General features: G+C 34.8%; 1 protein-coding gene across 8 annotated transcripts in view; it reads left to right on the top strand.

The window, feature by feature from the left end:
- The window catches only part of DLG1 (discs large MAGUK scaffold protein 1), a 268,993-nt gene that overhangs the window by 5,342 nt on the left and 238,147 nt on the right, over positions 1-25,504 (top strand). For all 8 annotated transcript variants that reach the window (XM_049628362.1, XM_049628367.1, XM_049628366.1 and 5 more), the window contains exon 4: positions 14,724-14,890. In XM_049628362.1, coding sequence (XP_049484319.1) covers positions 14,724-14,890 — 167 coding nt within the window. The remainder of the gene's footprint in view (positions 1-14,723; positions 14,891-25,504) is intronic.

Here is a 25,504-nt window from a genome sequence, read left to right as displayed (position 1 = left end):
AAGTTTATGAGCTATACATTTCTTTAAAATTTATTCTCCAAATACCTGGTGATTATCTTTGTGTAAATGGGAGACAAAGTCTGCCTAATTTTAATCCTTAATTTAGGTGAGTACAATTTGAAAATGTAATATATTTGATTTTGTATTCTCATTTTCTGCACTTACATTTGAAAAATTTATAAATAAGTAGACTGGGTGTTGTTTGATTCCAGGTCAGAGCCCAGGTGTTCAGATCCAGCATGATTTGAGGTTATTTATGATTCTTAGGTTTATCTAGGGTCTGAGATGATCTTTGTAATAATCCTCAAAGATTTCATATTAGTCTAGCCCCCCCCCCCGCCGGGCGTTACTTATGGGATCAAAGAATTCTGCTTTTCTTGAGCACAGGAAGAGAACCTGAGCTCAAGATCAGGCTGACTTTAGAGACTTGAGTAAGTTGAGTCATGGGATTTGTATAGTTTGTCTGCAATAAATAGCAAGCTTATTTTAATGCAGTGTTTTATTTTAGTTATGAGATTTGTCAAAATGAAGATGGATCATGTAATAAATAATATTGTCCATTTCTGAGATTTTTTGACTTCTACTTTATTTGTTGCTGTTCTTTTAACTGAGTTTCAGTAGGCCTTGTAAACATGGTAAAGAACATTTGAATTTGTAGGTACTGGCTTTCAAAAAGTATGACTCCTTTTTTTTAAATGAAAAAAAAAGTGCATCATCTTAACCACTTTTTTTTTTTAAACAATTTTTTTAGTGTATATTTACTTTTGAGACAGAGACAGCATGAGCAGGGGAGGGGCAGAGAGGGAGACACAGAATCCGAAGCAGGCTCCAGGACTGAGGTGTCAGCACAGAGCCTGATGCAGGGCTCGAACCCACGAACCGTGAGATCATGACCTGAGCCAAAGTCAGATGCTTAACTGACTGAGCCACCCAGGCACCTCTTAAACACTTTTAAATGTATAGTTCAGTATTATTAAGTACATTGGTGCAAAAACAGTTCAGAACTTATTCCTCTTTCAAAACCAGAACTCTACAACACTCTCCTTTTCCTTCTGCCCTCAGTCTCTGGTAACTACCATTGGAGTTTCTGTCTCTGATTTTGACTACTGTAAATAACTTATATATATAGTACTTGTCTTTTTGTGTCTAACTTATTTCGCTTAATGTTCTCAGAGTTCCTCCATGTTATAGCATGTGACAGAATATCCTTTCTACCTAAGGCTGAATTTTTTTACTGTATGTATATACCATATTTTGTTTATCCATTGATGGGCATTTAGGGTGTTTTCATCTCTTGGCTATTGTGAATAGTGCTGCTTTGAACATGGGTGTGCAAATATCTCTTTGAAAAACTGCTTTCAATTTTTGGGATATCCAGAAGTTGGATTATAGGATCATATGGCATTTATATTTTTAATTTTTTGAGGATATCATACTGCCTTCCATAGCAGTTGCATTATTTTGCAGTCCCACCGACAGTGCACAAGGGTCCTGGTTTCTCCATATTCTTGCCAACACTTGTTATTTTCAGTTTTTTTGATAGTAGCCATCCTAATGGGTATGAGATTATGACTCTTTTTTAAGTATATGTAAAAAGTAACAATAGCTGACATTTCATCGAGTACTTTCTGTGTGTGATGCAAGTGTCTCATTTGTTATAATCCTATGAAGCGTATATTCATCTATGAGGTAATTGTGTCATTTTATATCATTTTATAGATTAGAAAAGTAGGCACTGAGAGATTACAGATCTTGTTCAAGGACCTTCAGATACTAAATTGTGGAGCCAGAATCTGAACTCCATCTGAATCCAGAGCTGCTCCTCACTTTCAGTTATTAGGATGTTATCTTGAGTTGAATATTTTAATGTGAGAAAGAACACTAACAACAAGCGTGGTAAACATAGATGATGGTCTGTAGGTTCAGTGGTTTTATTTTTAAGTTTTTTACTTTGAAGGAGAATATTTATGATGGAATGATGTTTATAATTACGGAGTTTACACATTTTGGAAAGTGTATTTAGTAATCAAGGTTTGTGAACTTCTAGCTATGATGGTAAAATGTCAAAATTTCTTAGATTTTTTGTTTCTTACTGGTCCCAGGGATACTGTATTTTAGTTTGTTACTAACTTCATTTGTGTGACTTTGCAAGCTAGGTTTGAGAAAGGAAAACATTTATTACAGGTTGCGGATCATTTTATTGGCTAAAACTTTATAGAATTGGAGGAAATTTTTATTAATTTTTCAGTTGATGGTTTTGATTGAATTGGATTATTATTTATATGCTAATAGTTTTGCCTACTACTGCTCTGAAGCAGTGCTTTGATTATGTTGAATCTGGTTGAATTCTCTTCAGAACCTTGTAATCACAGGGCTGTAAAAGCATCTGTAAATATTTCTTCTGGTCTAAGCAGTTTCATCTATGTAGGGTCAAGTTTTTCCCACTAAATTTTTTCTTTTCTAAATTATTTTTCCAGTATACTATCAAGTCTAGGACCAGGTATTTCATTTGTCATATCTCTTTGGTCTGGGCACATTTCCATAGCTTGGTCTTTTATGACATTGGCATTTTTGAAGGATACAGTTCCCCGTTTCTTTTATTTTTTTATATAAGTTTTCTAATTTTGGGTTTCTCTGGTGTTTGCTTGTGATTAGATTCAGGTTATGTATTCCCTAGGGTTCTGTACATTCAGAGGTACAAGATATCTTTCCTTCATCGGTGTTGTTAATTTTGATTACCCAATTAAGGTGTTTGATTTCTCTACTCCATAGTTAACGTTTTTTCCTTGTTTATAAGCAGTATGTGGGGGTGACACTTCAACACCATGTGTATGTCTTGTTTTTTAGCAAAATTTCCACCTAGACTTAGTATCCATTGATGATGCTTGCCTGAACCTTTTACTGTGTTGAAAATGACAGTTGAAAAATGGAAGTTTTATAACAGTGGCACTCTTCTACGTTTTCCAATTAACGCTTGGCATTTTACTGTAAGAACCCTCCTCTCCCATTTATCTATCTATATATGTATCATTTAAAAAATTTTTTTTAGTGTTTATTTATTTTTGAGAGACAGTGTGAGTGGGGGAGGGGCAGAGAGAGAGGGAGACACAGAATCCAAAGCAGGCTCCAGGTTCTGGGCTTGTCAGCACAGAGCCCAATGTGGGGCTCGAACTCCTGAACCGTGAGATCATGACCTGAGCCAAAGTCGGATGCTTAACTGACTGAGCCATCCAGGTGCCCCTGTATCATTTTTCTTTTAATCGTTGATATTTATTATCATCCTTAATGATTTTGGTGTTCAGATTGTTTCTGATTCATTTGGTGAGAACTCTCTCAAGCTTGCTTTTATGTCCTTATCACATGCCCCTATTATTTTGAGTACTTTCTCATTTTTTTGGCCTAACAAGGTATTCCAGATTCATCTTGTAGGTATCTTGCCCAGCCTTGGAATCAGCCATTTCTCTGAGAAGTTCTGGTTCCTTTTGATACTTACCTCATTTTAAGGAATATGTGTGTGAAAATACCCTATGAATGTTAGTCAAATGGTACTTAAAATATTGAAATAACTTATTTTTGGACATTGGCTTGATATTTTCCTGTTTCTAATGTGCAAAACACAAATTGTAATACATAGTTTAAAGTTTTATAAGATATTCTTTTTGGGGATCAAAATGGTTTTAATGTACATAGGTTTAGAAGAAGCAGAGTATTCTCGAGTAGACTTGACTATTGCATATTTTAGTTTGTGAAAACGTTGTACTTGCTTTTAGTCAATTAACTGATAGAATTTTTTCCCTCTGAAATGGCTGGGTTATATTGCAATGTTTTCAGCTTTCTAGTTGCCTAACTCTCCAAAATGGAATTTATTGTAAAAAATAATGCATATTCCATGTAAAGCATTTAAGATCACCTAATTGTACTTTATATAAAATGTTGTCAAGAAAAATCTCACACCAAAGGTAACCTCTTTCCATAGGGTGAATATCCTTCTAGAATGTTATTCTTTATGTATTTATACATAATTTGATTTTGCAAAACAAACTCTCTACACAACTAAAACAGTTGTTTCCTATGATGCGAATGGAGATTTATAATCTCTGTGTAAAGTGAAAAATTGCATCAGATTAAAATACCCGTGAAAATCCTTCCGGAATTTAACACTGTCTCTCATTAACTGCAATATAGTTGTTTTTTTCTCTAGTGGAAAGAAATCATTGTTTCTTCAGTCAGGCAACAGGCATAGTAGTTGGCTTGTGTTTGAGTGATCTCTTGTACAAAAGCACATAATTCTAGAATCAGACTGAGTGCAGTGAGATATAGAGATGTTTACATTATTAGAGGCATATGAAAACGGAGACTACCTGAGGGAACAGTCTTCTCCCTTCTCACTTTTTATGTGCAACGACTTATTGGGTGGACTAATAGGTAGAATTGTCCTTTTTGGTGAAGGGAGGTGCTGAAGTTAGATTTGCTTAAGTGTATGTAGTGTGTATATACATATTAACTGTTTTCATCTCAAAATTTCTCATTGGATATCTTTCCATATCAGTAGGTTTGTATTGTCTTTAATTACTTTGTTTACATTGTATAGATTTACTATAGTTTTATTAATGATTTCCTAGAAGCACTTAAGTATATAACTTTTCTGTATTATAAACAACATTGTATTTGTATATGTCTCTTTGTTCTACATCATTTATTATATACTTTGGGTAAATTCCTAGAAATGAATTGCTTGGTAAAAGGGATTTGCATTTTGGGGCACCTGGGTGGCTCAGTCGGTTAAGCGTCCGACTTTGGTTCAGGTCATGATCTCGCGGTCCGTGAGTTCGAGCCCCGCGTCGGGCTCTATGCTGACAGCTCAGAGCCTGGAGCCTGTTTCAGATTCTGTGTCTCCCTCTCTCTCTGGCCCTCCCCTGTTCGTGCTCTCTCTCTGTCTCACAAATAAATAAACGTTAAAAAAAAATTAAAAAAAAAAAGGGATTTGCATTTTAAAAAGGCTTTTGATGTTTTAAAACGGTTATATTCAATTTAATTTTTTAGGTAGTATGTGGAATAACAACTAATTCACTATATCTTAAACAATACAGGTGTTATCCATCTTTTTAATATTTTCTACTCTGATAGGTGGAATATACTTTTAGTCATTTTGATATTTTATTATAGATTTGTTTGGTTAAAGAAATAACCAACGATATAAGAATTTTCAGTGATGTATGAATTTTTTTTTAATGTCTATTTTTGAGAGAGAGCATGCGAGACCAAGCAGGGGAGGGGTAGAGAGAGAGGGGGACAGAGGATCTGAAGCAGGCTCTGCACTGACAGCAGGAGCCTGACGTGGGGCTAGAATTCATGAACCGTGAGATCATGGCGTGAGCTGAAGTTGAATGCTCAAACGACTGAGCCACCAGGTACCCCCAATGTAAGAATTTTCTTACATCATTCATTTTAATTTCTTTGGTGAATTATTTGTTCATGTCATCTGCCTCTCCTACCACCTTTCCCCCCCCCTTTTCTCTTAGAAGTATAAAATTGTTAGGTGTAACATCCACATTAGGAGTATCAACTTTGTCTGCCATGTAAGTTTCAAATAGCTTTCCTTGTTTGTCATTTGTTTTTAAACTTTGATTTTTAAGAAAACCTGTATTTAGATTTATCAATATTCTTTGTGCTTTCTGCCCTTGGTATCATGCTTAGAAAAGCTTCCCTATTCCCAAGATTATAAAAATGTTTCCTGTATTCAGAATCTTTAATACCATCTCTATTTTTTAAACAGAATTAGTTTGGGGCACCTGGGTGGCTCAGTCAGTTAAGCGTCTGACTTCGGCTTAGGTAATGATCTCATGGCTCATAAGTTAGAGCCCCACATCAGGCTCTGTGCTGACAGCTCAGAGCCTGGAGCCTGCTTTGGATTCTGTGTCTCCCTGTCTCTCTGCCCCTCCCCCACTCATGGTCTGTATTTCTCTCCTTCAAAAATAAATAAACATTAAAAAAATTGTAAACAAATTTTTTTAAATAACTTTTTAAAGTTTATTTATTATTGAGAGAGAGAACACAGCTGGGGAGGGGCAGAAAGAGAGAGGGAGACACAGAATCCTAAGCACGCTCCAGGCTCTGAGCTGTCAGCACACAGCCTGATGTGGGGCTCAAGCTTACCAACTGTGAGGTAATGACCTGAGCTGAAGTCACATGCTTAACTGACTGAACCACCCACACGTTCCCGTAGCATCACATTTAAATCTTTAGTACATTTGGAAATTATTTTGAAATAAAGTGAGATTGTTTTTTAAAATATAAATGTTATTTTTATACTCCTTTGTACATTTTTAAAAATTATTAGACTTTTTTTTTTTTTAGCAGTTTTAGGTTTTACAGGAAAATTGAGTGAAAAGTACAGTTCCTATATCCTCATTACCACTCTTCCTTCCATTTCCTTTCATTAACACCTTGCATTAGTGTTATAGTTGGTAAGCCAGTGTTACTATAGTCCATAGTTTACATTGGGGTTCACTCTTTGTGTTATACGTTGGTAAAGTTGACATACATATTTGTTGTTCTGACACATGCATCCACTATTACAGTATCATACAGAATAGTTTCACTACCCTGAAAATCTCTTGTGCTATACATGTTCATCCCTTCTTCCTCCCTTTAAGTCCCTGGCAACTGCTGCTCTTTTTACTATCTCCATAGTTTTTTGCCTTTTCCAGAATGTCATATAGGTGGAATCATAAGTATGTAGCCTTTTCAGTTTGGCTTCTTTCCCTTAGCAATATGCATTTAAGTTTTCTCAATGTCTTTTCATGGCATGGTAGCTCATATTTTCTTTTATTTTTTAAAGACTGTTTTTTAGACCAGTTTTATTAGAGTTCACAGCAAAATTGAGAGGAACGTACAGAGATTACTTGTATACCTCCTGCATCCACAGATATATAGCTTTCCTCATTATCAACATACCCTACCAGAATGGCACATTTATTACAATTAACAGACTTAACATGGGCACATCATTATCCCCCAATGTCCATAGTTTACCTTAGTGTTCATTCTTGGTATCGTACATTCTGTAGTTGGGACAAATGTATAATGAGATGTATTCACCATTATAATATCGAACAGTATAGTTTACTGCCCTAACAATTCTGTGTACTCTGCTTATTCATCTCTTTCCCACTTGCAACCCTGGCAATCACTGATCTTTTTACTGTCTCCATTAGTTCTGCCTTTTCAAGAATGTTGTATGGTTGGAATCACACAGCATATATTTAAGGTCTTCTACATCTTTTTATGGGTTGATAACTTTTTTTTTTTTAAGTGCTGAATAATATTCCATTGGATGCATTCAGTTTATGTTTTCACCTATTGAATGATATCTTGGTTGCTTCTAAGTTTTGGCAATTGTGAATAAAGCTGTTATAAACATCTGTGTGCAGGTTTTTGTATGGATATAAATTTTCAGCTCATTTGGGTAAATACCAAGGACCATGATTGCTGGATTTTATAGTAGGATTATGTTTAGTTTTGTAGGAAACCACCAAACTGTTTTCCAAAGTGGCTGTATCATTTTGCATTCCCACCAGCAATGACTGAGAGTTCTTATTGTCCCATATCCTTGTTAGCATTTGGTATTGTCAGTGTTCTCTATTTTGGCCATTCTAATGGGTGTATGGTGGTATCTCATTGGTATTTTAATGTTCATTTCCCTGATGACATATGTGGACCATCTTTTCATATGCTTATTTGCCATCTGTATATTTGCTTTGCAGAGGTATCTGTTAAGGTCTTTTTAAAAATATTTTTTCCATGAAATAAGGTATTTTCATAGATTAGAGATGTTGCCAATGCTATGTTAAATTATTACAGGTTCTTGACTACTTAGACTTCCTACTCTGATCTTTGTTTCTTTAGTTTGAGAGTTTGTAAGTATTTCTGTTTGGGATGATAAAAGTGGTAACTAAAAGCTAGAGAACATTTTCCTCACACTCCTTTGTGGGTGTTCCTGGAATTTTGTACTTTTCCTTATTCCTGTTTTGCAAACTTTGAATTCTGCAAGAAAGTAACAAAGACAAATGAAAATGTTTTACTTAAATTTAGAGAGTTCTGAAATATGTGATCTTAGAGACTTCCTGAAAATATATATTTTTTGGTGATAGAAATGATTCTTCTCTGTTCTGTTGGACTAGTTGTATGTGCCCAAGTTTAATTTAGAATTTTTAATTCTCTTGAAATTTTCGATTGTTCAGTTGTTTCTATATTTCTAATTTATATATGGTAAGTTTTTAGCTTTGTTACCTTGTAATTTAGATCTTTGTTCAGGAACTGCACTTGTGGGGACCCAGTTTAGTTCAAAACAGAAGGCACTTGATAGACTATAAATGGCAAATAGAAATAGACTGTGTTATGACTGATCCCGTAGGCTCAACAAAATTAATGTTTCTAATTGTGAAATGACTCAAGGGTAGTTTTCTCTAATGTATGTTTTAGTATTCCTGCATTTTTTTTGTGTGTTCTTGCTTGCTTTAGTGCATCATTATTTTTAAAAGGAAATAAGTTTTTTCAGGGTAGTAAATAAAAATGTAATTAGTCATTTTAATTATGTGTCTGGTGTACATCTGGGTGAGCTATATGGATTTTCAGATGAGTATGGAATTACTCTTATTTGTTAAATGACAATCATTTTGACTACTATATTCTCCCATTTTCTATATACTTTCATACGAAAGATTGAAGATTAGAGTTGACTCAAGTGAATTGTTTGCATAGGTTTATTGAAGGACTCTGTCATTTTACATGTGATAGTAAATTTGGCAATTTCTCATTAAATAGTATTGAGATGGGACTACTGAAGCATTATTTTGCTGTGATTACATGTTTTCATAGTCTGTATATTTTGATATAATTATGCATAGCCCTGATTATTGGCATTGAATATTATTGGCATGGGAACATATAAATGATTTATACGAACCAGAATTGAAAAAGAATTTTTCATTGTCAAAAAGCTGGTTAATTTAATTTTCAAAAATGTTAATACATGTGTAGTAATAGAAATTTAAAATAAATGTGTGTGTAAGATTTTGTAGCACCTTAAAATGTAGCCATCACATTTTTATAGAAATCTACCTATTTAAAAAATTTTTTAATGTTTATTCATTTCTTTTGAGAGACAGAGAACAAGTGGGGGAGGGGCAGAGAGAGACACACACACACACAGCATCGGAAGCAGGCTCCAGGCTCTGAGCTCCCAGCACAGAGCCTGATGTGGGGCTCAAACTCACGATCCGTGAGATCATGACCTGAGCCAAAGTCGGCTGCTTAACCAACTGAGCCATCCAGGCGCCCATAGAGATTTACTTTCTTAAATCTACCTGTTTTAAGGTGGTGTTATATGATTTTTAAGTGTTACATATTTTTCCTCAGTTTTCTCCATCTCTCAAAGACATTATTATTATACCTCATCTTTCAATTCTTTTCTCTCCTAAAACATATTCACTCCATTAGTATTCATTGATTGAATGCCTTTATTTATTTTCATGAAGTTGGTTTTTTGAGAATAACTTGGAATGTCAGATTTTAGCATGTTAAACATTTTCAAGAAGTAGGAAAGATTGGGATTATACTAGAATTAGTTTTTGTTATATTTGACTTCTACTTATAGTAGTAACTTCTGCTTTACTTTAGTCTAGATATCTTGTGGAACTCAGTGTTATACTCCCCAGGTTAGAAACATCTAAAGAAAAAGTAGAAAGTAATGTTTTGAGTCTTAGAATGTTATTGTAAAAATATTTTTCTTGTCACAGTCATAATCTTTTTCTTTGCTAAATCTTTATAGTTATGATAAGTGTTATAATTATTTTCTGACATAAAATGTAGCTTATAAAGAACAGGGACTGCTGATAGCATGGGAAATAATAAGTACTTTGGACTTAATAAGAAAAGCTCAGCCTGTGTCCAGTTTTTCCAGAGTGCCCTTTTTGATCAGGCATACCTTTGAGAAATCTTTATTGATACAACTGAACAAATTGTAATAGATAAACATTTTCTGAAGAAGTGTTACTTTGTTGCTGATCTTTATAGTCTTGAGATACCTTCAAGATGAGGAAGTGTGTGGTGGACAAATGAAATAAAATGTGTGGAATGTTAGTCAAGATGGGATATGGGTCAAAATTAAAGATGTGTGTGTATATATATTTATATATTTTAAAGGAAAGTGATAATAACTGACAAAACTGTCATACCAAAAATGTCACCACACTATACATGTGTTAACAGAAATATTTCAGTACTTTTGCATATGGTTTTGGTTTGCCAAGTGTGGTAACGAATCTCTTTTTAAGCTGGGGATAGATAATAATCTGGTAACAGTCTGGCAGTATCAGTTTCCCTGACCTCAGTATGAAACAAAGATATTTAAATAGTGTAAAACTTACATATGAAATTCCATGCACTTGACTCATTTAAGCTCTCCTAGAATCTCTCTCAGCTTAATTTTTTGTGATAAAATATAAAATATACAAAACAAAATTTACCATTTTTTAAGTGTACAATTGAAGGCATTAAGTACATTCACATTGTTTTGTGACCATCACCCCTCTATCTCCTGAACCTTTTGATCATCCCAAACTGAAACTCTGTACCCATTAAAACAATAACTCCCCATTCCTTCCTTACCCCAGTCCCTAGTAACAACTGTTGTTTCTGTCTCTATGAATTTGACTGTTCTAGCTACCTCATATAAGTGGAGTCATACAATATTTGTCTTCTTGTGTCTGGCTTATTTCACTTAACATAATGTCTTCAAAATCCATCCATTCATGTTGTAGGATGTATCAGAATTGTATTCCTTTTAAAAATTGAATAATATTACATTGTTTGTATATACCACGTTCTGTTTTGTAATCATTTATCTCTTGATGAACATATGGATTGTTTTCACCTTTTGGATGCTATGAGTAATGCTGCTGTCATCACTGATGACGAATCAGTGATGTACGAATACCTGTTTCAATTGTTTTGCATATGTGCCCAAGATCTAATGCTGGATCAAATGGTGATTCTATGTTTGAATATTTTGAGATACCACTGTATGGTTTTCCACAATGGCTACATCATTTTATATTTCTACCAATAATGGACAAGGGTTTAATTTCTCTACATCTTCATCAATACTTGCTATTTTCTGTTTTATTGATAATAGCCATTCTAATGGGTGTTTACTCAGCTTATTTTGTCTTAAGCCTGATGTAGTTAAAATAATATGAATATTTGATTTCCAGTCCGTAAGAGCTCAGATACAGCAAATTAGAAAGGACTTTTTAATAGATGAGGCATTTTAATTGACAGGATGTGAGTGAACTTTTGGAAAATCCACATAGGGAACATTTTATTCTATGATCTTTCTAGATAGTAAAATGCTACTCAAAGTTATAGTAGTCTAGATCTCTTTTGTCCTGTATGATAATCACTAGCTGCATGTAGTTATTTAATTAAACGTAAATGAAATTATAAATTCAGTCCCTCATTTACACAAGTCACATTTTAAGTGCTCAATAGTCATATGTAGCTAGTGGCTACCATATAGTGGCAGCTGTAGAATGTTTTGAAAGTTCTTTTGGACAGCACTGATCTAGATATTTGTTAGAGATATTATTGAAGGGTAACACAACAGTATTTCTGTTAAGTGTAGAATAAAAGGTCACAGAAAGTTAAGATTTCAAACTTGACTTACAATAATGGAAAATATAATAATTTTACATAGTGATAATGGGCTACTTTTTTTTGGGGGGGGGCTACTTTTCTTGAGATTGGTAATCATCCAATTACTCAACACTCATTTAGTGCTGTTGGGCATAATTGTATTAGGAGCTCTGGCATATTTTTTTTTAATAGGAGATACCTCTCCCTCTCTCCTTATAGATCTGTAGATATATATCTCCTACTTATAAAATATGTATTTCTTACATATATAGAAATATATACATAAATGTATAATACTCATATATATGTCTTCTACAAAAAAAAAATCTGTAATATTTTCTGAAAAATAGTCCTATTTAAATTTCCCTAATTGTCACAATGTCTTTTATACCCTCCTCCCTCCTCCCCCCCCCCCCAGACAAGCCTCAGACATTGCAGTTGATAGCTGCGTCTTTTTTGTTTCCTTTCTATCAAAAAAAAAAAAAAAAAAAAAAAAAAAAAAAAAATTCTCGCTTTCAAACAGTTTCCTTTTCATGACATTGACTTCCTAAAGAAACTGCCAGTTGTCTTATGGAATGTCCCCTTCTGGATCTGTTTTTTTCCCGTTGCTTTTCTGGTATCATTTAACTTGTTTCACCAGGCACTGTATGTCCTGTGAACTCAAGTTGGTTCTGAAGGCTTGATTTAGGTTCAGGTTAAACAATTTTTGGTAAGAACACTTTGTAGCTGATGTTCTGAATTTGAGTTCATTTTTTCATGATGGTTATATGAGCAATTTTATATAGTAACTCGTTTGTAAAATGCTTTTACATAGAATTTTCTCTAGTAATATTCTTAACACCCTGTGAAGTAGGTTGATACTACCTCACTGTGCTGAGCTTAGTTTTTATTAGCTCTTTACTTAGAAAGTTCTACAGTGCTACTCCTTATTAAAAGGGAATTACTTTGTCTCTACTGTCTTCAGAAATTGTTTTTTTTTTTTTAATTTTTTTTTTTAACATTTATTTATTTTTGAGACAGAGAGAGACAGAGCATGAACAGGGGAGGGGCAGAGAGAGAGGGAGACACAGAATCTGAAACAGGCTCCAGGCTCTGAGCTGTCAGCACAGAGCCCAACGCGGGGCTCGAACTCACGGACCATGAGATCATGACCTGAGCCGAAGTTGGACGCTTAACCAACCAAGCCACCCAGGCGCCCCCAGAAATTGGTTTTTAAAAAGAGATACTAATCTTTTCATCATAGAAATAAGTAAAAGTTATTCTGTCTAAATGTTATTTATAGTAATTGTACATGATTCTGTACAGGATAATGCCCCACCTTTGCTGTTAAATGATACTTTCTCCCCATTAAGAAATCAACTCAGGGCTGCCTGAGTAGCTCAGTTGGTTAAGTATCTGACTTCGGCTCAGGTCATGATCTCACTGTTTGTGAGTTCAAGCCCCACATAGGGCTCTGTGCTGATGTCTCAGAGCCTGGAGCCTGCTTCGGTTTCTATGTCTCCCTTTCTCTCTGCCCCTCCCGTGCTCGCTCTCTCTCTCTCTCTCTCTCTCAAAAATAAACATTAAAAAAAAGAATCAACTCAAAGTATGCCACTAGGTGAATAAAGAATATAATAGTGGTGAACTTAAACATATGACTAACACTCAGAGCTTCTGAATGGCATGAATAATCAATCACTGTTAATATACTAAGTTTATAGTAATTCCAGCTGATAGCAAAGTAGCTTGATCTTTTAAATTATCCTGTGCTACTTTAAGTAAATGTATGGGTTTTTTAAAGAGTTTTGTCATATGTCTGGGGCACCTGGGTGGCTCAGTTTGTTGGGTGTCCAACTTCATTCAGCTCAGGTCATGATCTTGCAGTTCCTGAGTTAAAGCCCCATGTTGGGCTCTGTGCTGACATTTCAGAGACTGGAGCCTGCTTCAGATTCTGTGTCTCTTTCTCTCTGCTCCTCCCCTACTCACACCCTGTCTCTCAAAAATAAATAAACATTAAAAGAAATTAAAGAGTTTGTCATATGTCTGATTGATTCTAAAATGTACAGTATTTAATTTACTATTTACTTCTTTTTGTTTACTTTGGTGTGAAAAACCATGTGAGGGGTTTATATTGAGGAGATATTGATGGTACAAAGATAAAATATCAGTAATGACTCATGTCTTCCAAAATTTACCGTAACAGGGGAACCTGAATGGCTCAGTTGGTTAAGCATCCAACTCTTGATTTCGGCTCAGGTTGTGAGCTCACAGTTGTGAGATTGAGCCCCACATCGAGCTCAGGTTGGAGTGTGGAGCCTGCTTAGTATTCTTTCTGTCCCTTCCCTACTCGTGTGCACACGCTCGTGTGCACACGCTCGTGTGCATGGACTCTTTCTTCCTCTCAAATAAACTTTTAAGAAAAAAAAGACAAAATTCACAGTAATGATATTAGCTACTGTTGGTTAGGAGCCTATCATGTGCCATTGTGCACTATATATGACACTCAGTCCTTATAACAATTCATAATTAAGTTATCAGAGGTTAAGTAACTTGCCTAAACAGGTAGCTGATTTGTGGTGGAATAGAGATTTGAACTCAGCATTGACTTTGAATTGTAAAGAGCCTGCAGCTTTTACACTATGTCCTGCAAGTTCTGATGTGACCGTGACATAATAAAATGAGAAAATATGCACTTTTTTTGTTGTAAGTTTATCTATTTTGAGAGAGACAGTGCAAGCAGAGAAGGGCAGAGAGAGAGGGCGGGACAGAGGATCCAAAGTAGGCTCTGTGCTGACAGAAGAGAGCCTGATGCAGGGCTTGGTCTCAAAAGCCAAGAGATAATGATGTGAGCTGAAGTCAGATGCTTAACTGCTTAACTGACTGAGCCATCCAGGCGCTGCTCCCTGTTTAAGTGCATTGGAAGATTGGACTTATTTTACTTATCTGGAGTAAAAGTTTTGGTTTTGAGTTATATTGTTTTAGCAATGCATAGTTTAATTAGACAATCAAAATACTTCTGAATTTTTTTTTCCTTTCTTTACCCCTAGATATTCAAGAATTTTATGAAGTGACCTTACTGGATAATCCAAAATGTATAGATCGTTCAAAGCAGTCTGAACCAATACAGCCTGTGAATACTTGGGAAATTTCCAGCCTTCCAAGCACTACTGTGACTTCAGAAACACTGCCAAGCAGCCTTAGCCCTAGTGTAGAGGTAAGATAAAGAAAAATTTCTTGAAGCTGTTTTTCAGTAATCAATTTATTGGGGCTGCTAAGTTTTTCACTTTATTTATTTTGTTTTTTCATTTAATTAAAATGGATATTATGTGGAAGTATCATAGGATTACAAATATTTTTGAAGAGAAAAGCTCAGAATCTCTGGTGCCTTTTCTTAAAATGCTGTGAATGGTTTGAGGTCTGAAATACTTGCTTTAGACTATTAAAAGAATACTTTGTATGAGAGACCTCAGTAAAATCATACTTTGGAAAGATGGTTTTGCTCTGATATTTTTTTTTTTTTTCTTTTTGAGACATAGAATATAGTTTTGTAGTCCTGGGGAGTTTAGTTGCTACATTTACTCCAAATATTCTGTTTTATTTGGCTTAAAGATTATTAAAACTTACTAAAGACTAAGTAAAGATTAAAGACTAATCAGTAGGGACACCTGGGTGGCTCAGTCAGTTGAGCAGCCAACTCTTGATTTTGGCTCAGGTCACGATCTTGTGGTTTATGAGTTCAAGCCACTGTCAGGCTCTGTGTTAACTGAGTGGGAACCTGCTTCAGATCTGTCTCCCTCTTTCTAGCCCTGTCCTGCTTGTGTGTGCTCTCTCCTCTCTCTCAAAAATAAATGTTAAAAAAAAAAAAAAAGACTAATCAGTAAATCTTAAGGTCAGCATTGGTTTCTGCATTTTTCTGTAGTTAAAACTGTCTATTAAAGTTTTAAAAACTAGTAATATTCTTTTTTTTGTTATGATACACTATTGCTGGTGGAGTTAGAACAGAGATATGAAGCATTTTGTAATGAGCCTCCTATCTGAGAAACGGTCATTTGAAAGTGGTTGTCTGACTGAATTTGATTCTAGTCCCTTCTAGTTTGTATTAGAGAAGTATCTGGAAAATTGAATCAGCCTCTCTTTGGTTAGTAATATATCAGGGAAAAGTAGTGGTGGGCAGCAACAAGACAGCCCTTTGGTAATGAAGTAGACAGTTTCCAAGTTTTCCTTTTTATATTAAGTCACATAGAATTGTAAAATTTTAGAAGAGGGAGCACATCTGATCCCTCTTTTTTATTTTAAAGATTAGGAAACTGAGATCCAGAAGAAAATGAATGACTTGACCCAGCCTATTCAGCTAGTTTGGGCAAGTCTACCCTTGGATTTCAGACCTCTTAACATCCAATTCAGAGTTCTTTTTACTAATCCTGGCCTGAACTTAATGTGTTTCTCTCTGATTAGGGAGAGATTCTAGTGTTATCTGTGCATACTTTTTTTTTTTTTTTGTCACTTTCTCTCAGATCATTTCAGTTTCCATTCCTTTTTGTTGATGTGTCATTTGTACTTATGATCCATCCCAAATAGATTTTTTGAATATTTTTTTAAGGTTCGTTTATTTTTTGAGAGAGAGCCAGAGACAGAGAGAGAAACCAAGCACGAGAGGGGGAGGGGCAGATAGAGAGGGAGACAGAGAATCTGAAGGAGGCTCCAGGCTCTGAGCTGTCAGCACAGAGCCAGACTCTGGGGTTGATCTCAAGAACTATGAGATCATGACTTGAGCCGAAGTCGGACACTTAACCGACTGAGCCATCCAGGCGCCCCGAGATTACTTAAAAATCTTAAAAAAAAAAAAAATAGTACTGGAAAATTTCAACTTTTATGAAATGAGGCACTGCTACCTAGAAATGCTGTGTGCGGTGCTGGTGTTTCTGCATCTCTTGACAAGTATATTATGGACATGTTAACAGGAGAATAGAAGAGAAGAATAAGAACTTTCTGACTATATATGACAGATCTTATTGATTAGGAAGATGGATGAGAAGTGAATATGATTAAAAATGTTGCTTAGGGCTTGGCACATGGAAAATGCTCTACTGTGCTTGAAATTTATATCCATTCATGAATAGACTTAGTAACGGGAATATGGAGGTGTGTTCATCACTCCTAGATTGTTTTAAAAAGGGGAAAATCTGTGTCAAATTTGAGTGAGCTAAGTTTGGTTAAAGGGAAGTACTCTTTTTGCAGAAGACAGAATACCCTGATGGATGTTAGTCTGAAAATGTAAATAGTTTTGAAACACACTGATGGATGGCAGTCATAAGGATTTTTTTTTTTAAATGCCTGGAATATTTACAAATTTAATTTCTACTTTTTTTGAGAGTGCTATAAGAGAAGGAAAGTATATTCCCCTGTTCCGCATCTATTTATGCTTAATTTGGACAGAAAACTTGGCTAAGTGACCTTTGACGTGATCTCTTGAGACTTTTTGAGGCATGTTTAGGACTGAAAAGAGACTTAGATCATTTAATTCACCTTACTTGTTTTGTAGGTGAAGAGAATCCACTGATCCAAATTAAAACAAATGTAGAGAAAGTTTTTATTTGACTATAACTTGAAACATAATATGAAAATTATGAAAATACTTTGTCTTGTACAAAATTTTGGTTATTATTGCACTTGTTCACTAATTCTTGGATTAAAAAGTAAGATTGTGCTTTTGTGACAAAATTGCATGCAACACAATCTTGTCTCTTTTACTTTATGTTCGCTTTTGTAGGATTATCATAAAGAGGGTTTGTTTGTTTTTTGCTTTTTTGCAAAAAGTATTTGAGATTGAGCAGTTTCCAGGGCATGCTTCTCTTACTCTCTTAAGGTGAAAATCTTTGTCTTGTAAAGACATTTTCTTTCATTTTTCTTTCTTGTCCTTTTTGTTGTTGTTACAGTTGGTAACTGCTCTAACTTGACAAATCCTCATTTGTCAGTTAATTTGTGCCCTTGTAACTTTGTTTCTTCTGATGTAGTAAAATGATAATGCTGTTTATTTTTAAAGTGACATGATAGTATCCTATTGTCTTAGAACTTTTTTCTATTTGGTATGTATGTCCCCTACTTTGAACGTATACCTAGTGAGTTGTTTGGAATAATGTTTGCTTAATATTAATGATAGTTTCTGGGTGATGGGGATTTTTTTATTTTTAGTACTTTTCTCCATTACTTTTTAAAAATAGTGAGCATGTGTCATTTTTATGAAAACAAATCTGTTTTAAAATAAGAGTGAATTTTAGAGATGGTAAGGAAGAATATTTGAAAGGAAGCAGGATGCAAGAGTAGGAGCAATTGCCTGATTTAATGAGAAGTTCCAACAGAAAAGGATGCAGTATCCTGTTTTAGTCCTTTTGAGTTGCTGTAACAGAATACCACAGATTGGGTGGCTTATAAACAACACAAATTTATTTCTCACAGTTATGGAAGCTGGGAAGTTCAAGATCAAGTCACCAGTAGATTCAGTGTCTAGTGAAAGCTTACTTCCTGGTTCATAGTTTACCATCTTCTCACTGTGTCCTCACATTGAGGAAGGGGTGAGGGAGCTCACTGGAATCTCTTTTATAAGGACACTAATTCCATTCATAAAGGTTCCTTGCTCATGGCCTAATCACATCCCAAAGGCTCCACCTCCTAATACCATCACATTGGAGTTGAGGATTTCAGTGTATGAATTTTGTGTGTGTGGGGGTGGGGGTGGTTGGGACACAAACATTCAGTCTATGGCAGTTCTGTTTTTGACAATACATTGGAAGCAGATCAAAGATTCAAAGGTTTAAAAAAAGAATGAAACCATAACATTTTAATGATTTTTGGTTATGAAGAACTTTCCTAAGCATGGCAACAAACAAAATCCAGAAAAAAGAAAAAGTTAAGAATGCTGACTTTGTAGAATTTCTTTGTGGACCTCACAAAGTTTGATTGTTTGAACTTTGGTTATAGAACTTCTATATCTTGAAAGATGCATTAAACAATTGAGATGCTGAAAGGATATGCTGGGGGAAAACTTGCCACACTTATGAAAAAGGACTAATTTCCAACCTTCTCAACTCAAAAAACCTCTTAAAGATCAGTAAGAAAAACGTCAACATTCAATAGAAAAGTGACCAAAGGATGTGAATGGATTGTTTAGATAGAGAAAAAGAAATACAAGTGCCCCAATAAGCCTATAAAGAGATGCTCAACCTCACTTTGAAAACATGCATATCAAATTAATAAAGTGTTTTTTAACTAGTTTGATTGTCAAAGATTAATTAAATGTGAGGAAACAGAAACTCTTATACTGTGGGTGGGAGGTACAGTTGTGCAACCTTTCTGAAAGACAACAGTATTCATATTCTTTGGTTTAGCATATGTTATAGATGTACTCACACAAATTATTAATATATATATTAATATATATTCATTAATATATATAATAAATTATTAATATATATAATAACAATATATAATATATATGTTCATTGCAGTACTATTTGTAATATTAATAAAAATCAACAGGGAAACAATCTAAATGATTATCAGTAAGAAACTGGATAGGGGTGCCTGGCTGGCTCAGTCAGTAGAGCATCCAACTCTTAATCTCAGGGTTGTGATTTGAGCCCCACATTGGGTGTAGAGATTACTTTAAAAAGTAATTTAAAAAAAGAAAATTGAATAAACATGTAATGTTACAGCCACTTACTGCAATATAAAATAGCAGGCATGAAAATATAGCTTATATATCTATATGTTATTAAATGATTGCATATCAGGTATATAGTATGCATATCAGGAGGTATAGTATGACTGTAAAAAGAAAAAACGTAGAAGTTAGGTATATCTGGAAGAATACACACTTAGTCTGTTTTCAGTAATGTATTTGTTTTCAGTTATCCCTGCTATCTCCAAGCCCTGTTTCAGCCCTTCTGAGTTCATTTCAGAAAGAAATTAACTGAGTGGAGTAGGGAAGATAACTTTTTTTTACCTTCTCTTTGATCTTTTGATTTAATGCTTTAAAATAATCCATCTGCTTTAAGTAGAATTTTAGGAGATTGTAGAGTTATAAAATCAGTCTGCTAGGTTTAATCTGAAGTCCTCTAAGCATTGACTTAAATTACTGAAGTAGTGGGTAGTATTTGTACATAAAAGTGCACAAATCACAAATGTGTAGCTTGATGAATTACTGCATTGTCAGTACACTAGGTCAAGAAAAAGAAAATGGAATGACTGCTAATGGGGTTCCAGAATTACATAGCGATGATGGTTGTACAACTCTGAATATACTAAAAACCAGTAAATTGTACATTTTAAAATTTGGTGAATTTTCTGGTATGTACATTACATCTCTTGTTAAAAATATACCTGTACCCCAGAAATCTCCCTTGTACCTTTCCTAGTCCCTACCTATATCCTCTTCTTCAAAGGACCATCCTGATTTCTATCACCATAGATGAGTTTTGCATTTCTAAAACTATTTATTAACAGATTGTGTATGGTATATATTTTCTTGTGTCTAGCTTCTTTTTTCTTATATTTGATAATTTCATCCATAATTGGAAGTTTTTTCATTCTCTGTGCTGTGTAATATTCCATTGTATGATACACTACAGTATATTTATCCATTCTATTGATGGGTATTTGTATTGTTTCCAGTTTTGGGTCAGTGCTGCTTTGAACATTCTTTTACAGTCAGTTCTGTTATAGCACAACATATACATTCTTAACAATCACTACACTGTGCAAAGTTGTGCAATAAAAACCACAAGGCTTATGTAGAAAATGGAGTTGGGGACTCCAAGCTTAAAACTTGGTGGGTGACATATATAAAAAAAAAAAAAGACAAGATCCTAATAAAAATGGTAGCACAGTTTCACACATGGTTAAGGAGTACATAAGTACTATAATAAAGATGGCCTTTTATCTTGAAAATAAATCTTATTTGCTGTGGGAGTGTGTGTCAGGGTTGCAACCTGTGAGTTATTGTGCAGTGCTGACCCAGGGATTTACCTGAAATTGGATGAACAGTTGTTAACACAACAGGTGTGGATGGGTATGAATCATAACATTTAGGAAAAGCTGAAGGCTGAAATGTGTGTATTTTGTGTATTTCTGTGTGGTTCATTTGATCTGGGTGCAATTTTCTGTTCTCACCTAGTGTTTCTCATGGACAAGATTGAGCACAAACAAACATGAAATTTGTGTTATGCTAATATTGTTCCCTAACACATCATTGCATTGGAACAAATTTGCATTTTCAAAATGTTATAGCAGAACTGTGTGTATATTTTTTGGTGTACCTGTGTATGCATTTCTGTTGTTTATATACCCAGTCGTGAAAATGATGTGCATATGTTTAGTTTTGGACATGATGACAACACTTTTGCAAAGTGATTATGCCTGTGTTTTGTAATTACCGCCAGTATGTGCAAGTTTCAGTCGCTTCACATTATTTGCCAACACTTGTTATTGTCAGTCTTTTTATTAATAATTTTAACCATTTTGGTAGGTGTGTAGTCATACTTCATATGGGTATTTGCATTTTCCCTATCATTAAGATTAACAAACACCTTTTCATATGTTTATTGTTCATTTTGCTATCTTTTGTGAACGGTCTACTTAAGTTTCTTGTCCTTTTTTTTTTTTTTTTTTTTTTTTGGATTGTCTTTCATCTTACTGATTTTAGGAGGTCTCTCTATCTAGATATGGTTCCTTTGTTGGATATATGAATAACATACATTTTTTCCCACTCTGGGGCATGCTTTTCCAAATGATATCTTTTCAGTATATCTTATGGTTAATGCTCTTTGTGCCTGTTAAAATGGTTTTCAGCTCCAAAGTCATAAAGTCGTCCTACTTTATTATTTGTTAAAAACTTTTAATTTTGCTTTTCACATTTACATGTGTAATCCATACTGCAGTTTGCAAAATTTCACATGAATCAGCATTTTACTGTGTCTCCATGCTTGGCACTCTAGTCTAAACCACCCTCATTTTTTGCCTAGATTATTCTAATGGTCCCCTTAATCAACCTATCTGCATTCAAACTTGTCCCTTTTGAAGATTATTTTTATAAAATGCATATCATGTCATTATCCTTCATTGGCTTTTCATTTCTTTCATAATAAAGTGGGAGATCCCTAATGAGACTCAGAAGTTGTAAATTACTTGACCACTGCCTGTTTTCCACTCATTTTTTAGAAGTCTTTCATTCTTTGGCTACTGGTTCCTTGTAGCTCAGGGCCCCCATATAATAATTCCTCTGCGTAGGAAGTTGTCTCTTGCCATCTCCAGCTCACTTTTAGCCTTTTATCTTAAATGTCAGTTTTTTAGCAAATATTGATCACCTATTATATATCATGCCTTGAACAAGGAGCTTGAATAGAAGCAAAGTTCCCTGTCCTCATGGAGCTTACTTACATTCTAGTGGCAATGCAGGTAATAAGCAATAAATTAATCAATTATCTAGTATGTTAGAAGGTGATAAGTGATATGAGAAGAAAAAAAGAGAATAGAGTGAGGGTGTCAGGAATGTCCGATTCCTTTGCAGTTTCACAAAGTACATTGCAGGGTACTTTGCACTTTTTAGTAGGGTATTTTATTGAAAATGTGATATTTGTACAAGTTGGAAGTTGATGCAGCTATTTAGAGGAACAACCAGTTCCTCTAAGTAGAGTGCAAAGACTCCAAGGCATAAGGCTGGAATTTACGAGAAATAGCAAGAGGACCAGTATGGCTGGAGCAGAGTGAGTACAGGAAAGAGTGGTGAGAGATGAGGTCAAAGATAAGGCAAAGGCAGATCATGTAAAGCTTTTGCTGGGTCTGGAGCGAAGGAGTGATGTTATTTAACATAACCTTTAAAAGTATCACTTCTGCTGTTTTGTTGAAAATAGTCTTTGGTAAGAGTAGAAGCAGGAGACCTGTTAAGAGTCTGTTTTGGTGATCCAGTTAAGGATGCATGTAGGCGTTAACCAAAGTGGTGATAATGGAGGTGCTAAGTGGATGAATTATGGATATTTTAAAATGTAGAGCACAGGGATTTGGGACAGATTGGAAATGGGTTGGGAGAGTAAGATGGAGATCACAATAAAAGAATTAAGGATGACTAAGAGGTCACTTCCTGAATAGAAGGCTTTCTTTACCTCTCAATTTATCAAGCCTCTATTATAACACTTTCTGCCTCTGCTTGATTATACTCATCACTGTTATAATTAAATGCTGAAATATATATTATTTTGTGTTATTTGGAGTCCTTGAGGTTAGGTACTGTCTTATTTACTAAATGTAGTACTTGCATGTGGTAGCTGTTCAGTAAATATTTTTCAAATGAAGTGAGAATTGTGGTTCTTTCCATATTGTAATTAAGTAGTAGGCTAAAGGTGATTATATATTTTTCTGACTGTTTATCATAGAAATCTTCCATGTCTAGTAAAATCAAGGGAATAGTACAACACCCATTATAATACAGCAAATATCCAAATATCCATAGGGTCAACAATTACTAACATTTTGTCATATTTGCTTTTTCTATGTATGTATATTTTTGGGAAATTATCTGAAAATCAGTTGCAGACATCCAGCTCTTAAACTATGAAAACTTTGGCACACATCTCCTATGACCAAGAATAGCCAAACATCCTCCTGTGTAAACAACCCTAGTACTGTTATCACACCTAACAAAATTAATAATAATTATTTTATTTTCTCTCGAATTCACTTTTACAGCCGTCTCCAAATATATTAGCTCTGCCCTGCCTTTGTAAGAGGAACAAAGTTTCATTTCTAGTTGAAAGGGAAAAGTATCTTTTACAGAAGAATACCAGCTAATAAATACAAATGGAATGATAAAATGGGGGTGTGGTGAATCAATATTTTGAAACCTCTGATGAAATGAGTGATTCAGGGAAGGATCATTAATGGGTCAGTCAGGTAAAAATTCACTCAAGTTGCTGAAGTACCCACCTACAGATACTTAAGATCTGGAGGTTGATCTGGAAGATCTGGAGGTTGCCACCTTTAAGTTATCATCACAAGTGCAACAACCTGATATGATACTATGTGCTTCCTGGTGCGATGCAGTATGAAATTCAATATATCATTATGAAGTCTGTTTATCAAAAATGAGTATAATCAATGTTTACATCTAACTTCCTGTTACAGAAATACAGGACTTCGTGGGAGGACTTAAGCAACATCAGGAAACAAATTAAACAAGTATAGAATATGTGGTATTCTGTAAGGCAACTGGCATGATCGCTTCAAAAAGTTAATGTCATTTAAAGAGGAAAGAAAAAGATGGGCAGGGTAAAGCTTGTATTTTGTTTTAATGCTAGTAGTTAAAGTTTGTGCAGTATTTCCTTTCAAAATTGGGTAGTAAGTTTTTCCCTTTTTTGTTACTCTATTTTTTTAAAAAAATTATCACTAATTTAGTGACTGAGAGTTTACTTATGCAGTGTTTACAGGCCATTTCAGTTATTCTTTGGATACTCACATTGTGCCAGGGATTGGGATGATGATCCCTTGAAGAGATCTGGATCCCTCTGTGTCCTTTTGACATGCTGCATTGGTTTTTGAGCACGTCCTTGTTCTCTAGCACAGTTTTTCCAAGTTCATTTTGAACTTTCACTGCCTTAGAACTAGAATCAGCCAGCAATAATGGCTTCTCTTTCTCTGTTCCATGTGATTGCCTTTTCTTTGAGGCATTATCTTTGAGAGGTAAGAGAATATAGAGGCAGGTGACAGTCTACCAACTTTAGCCTTTTGTCCCAGAACTGGTAAAATAAAATTTGAGAAACATCACTGGTTTAACGACACATTATGGTATTAATATTTTAAAACTATATGATGTATTCTTTCTTCCTGTCTTAAAAAACTCACACATACTCCATAAGAATGGATAATACTTAAAACATTATTTTCAAACTGCACAGTTTTAAAGGACACACTCACATACATGATAGATAATGTTTTGAGATGCCATAAGAGCATGGATTCTTGTTATAGTCTCCTGATGTATATGAGATAAGCTAGGGTTTGGTCTTTTGTATTTGGAGCTAATACTCACTTGAGAATTCAGCAAACTATATATAGTTCAGGGATGTTTTGACTGCCCAAACTTACATTGTTACCATGTAGAAAACCAGATTGGAACTCAGTAGTTCAGCTTCAAGGCACATGTTTCTGTATTTAATAACTTTCTTGGTACTTGGACTTGTTGCCTAGATAAGTGAAAGTATCACAGTGAAGGAAATAAAATAAGGAAAGAAGGAACTAATTAGAGATAGAAACATAACAAGGAAGTTTGTTACAAAAAATTTGCAGAACTATTTGACATAAGAAAATGAAATCCCTCCCTGCACAGGAGCTTCTGAAAATGGTTTGGTATAATCTACCATGTTTTTCTTTGCATATTTCTGGTACTGATTTGTAAAATAGTCATATTATACTAATATACTGTTTTTAGCTTGTGTTTTTACAGCTTTGTGTTTCAGCATGTCTTAATGTTTTAGCTATCTTTCCGTATTAGCCATATTTGCCGCGGTCTTATTGATTGCTGCCTGGTATTCCTGTATAGATATGTCTTTTTTGATAGGGACAGTAGATCTAAAGCAGGCCCTGCGCTGAACACAAACCCTGAGGTCATGACCTGAGCCGAAGTCAGCCGGATTAACCGACTGAGCCACCCAGGCACCCCCAAACTCAGTACATTTTTGATCTTTGGTGCCACCTAGCCTATAATTCTGTATCCCTGAAGCAGACCTCTGCTTCAATTCATACTATGGACTTTGGAAGACAGCTGACAAAATTTTATAAC

This window comes from Panthera uncia, chromosome C2, assembly GCF_023721935.1.
Source record: "Panthera uncia isolate 11264 chromosome C2, Puncia_PCG_1.0, whole genome shotgun sequence".
Classification (NCBI taxonomy): Eukaryota; Metazoa; Chordata; class Mammalia; order Carnivora; family Felidae; genus Panthera; species Panthera uncia.
This window is presented reverse-complemented; position numbering and strand designations above follow the sequence as displayed.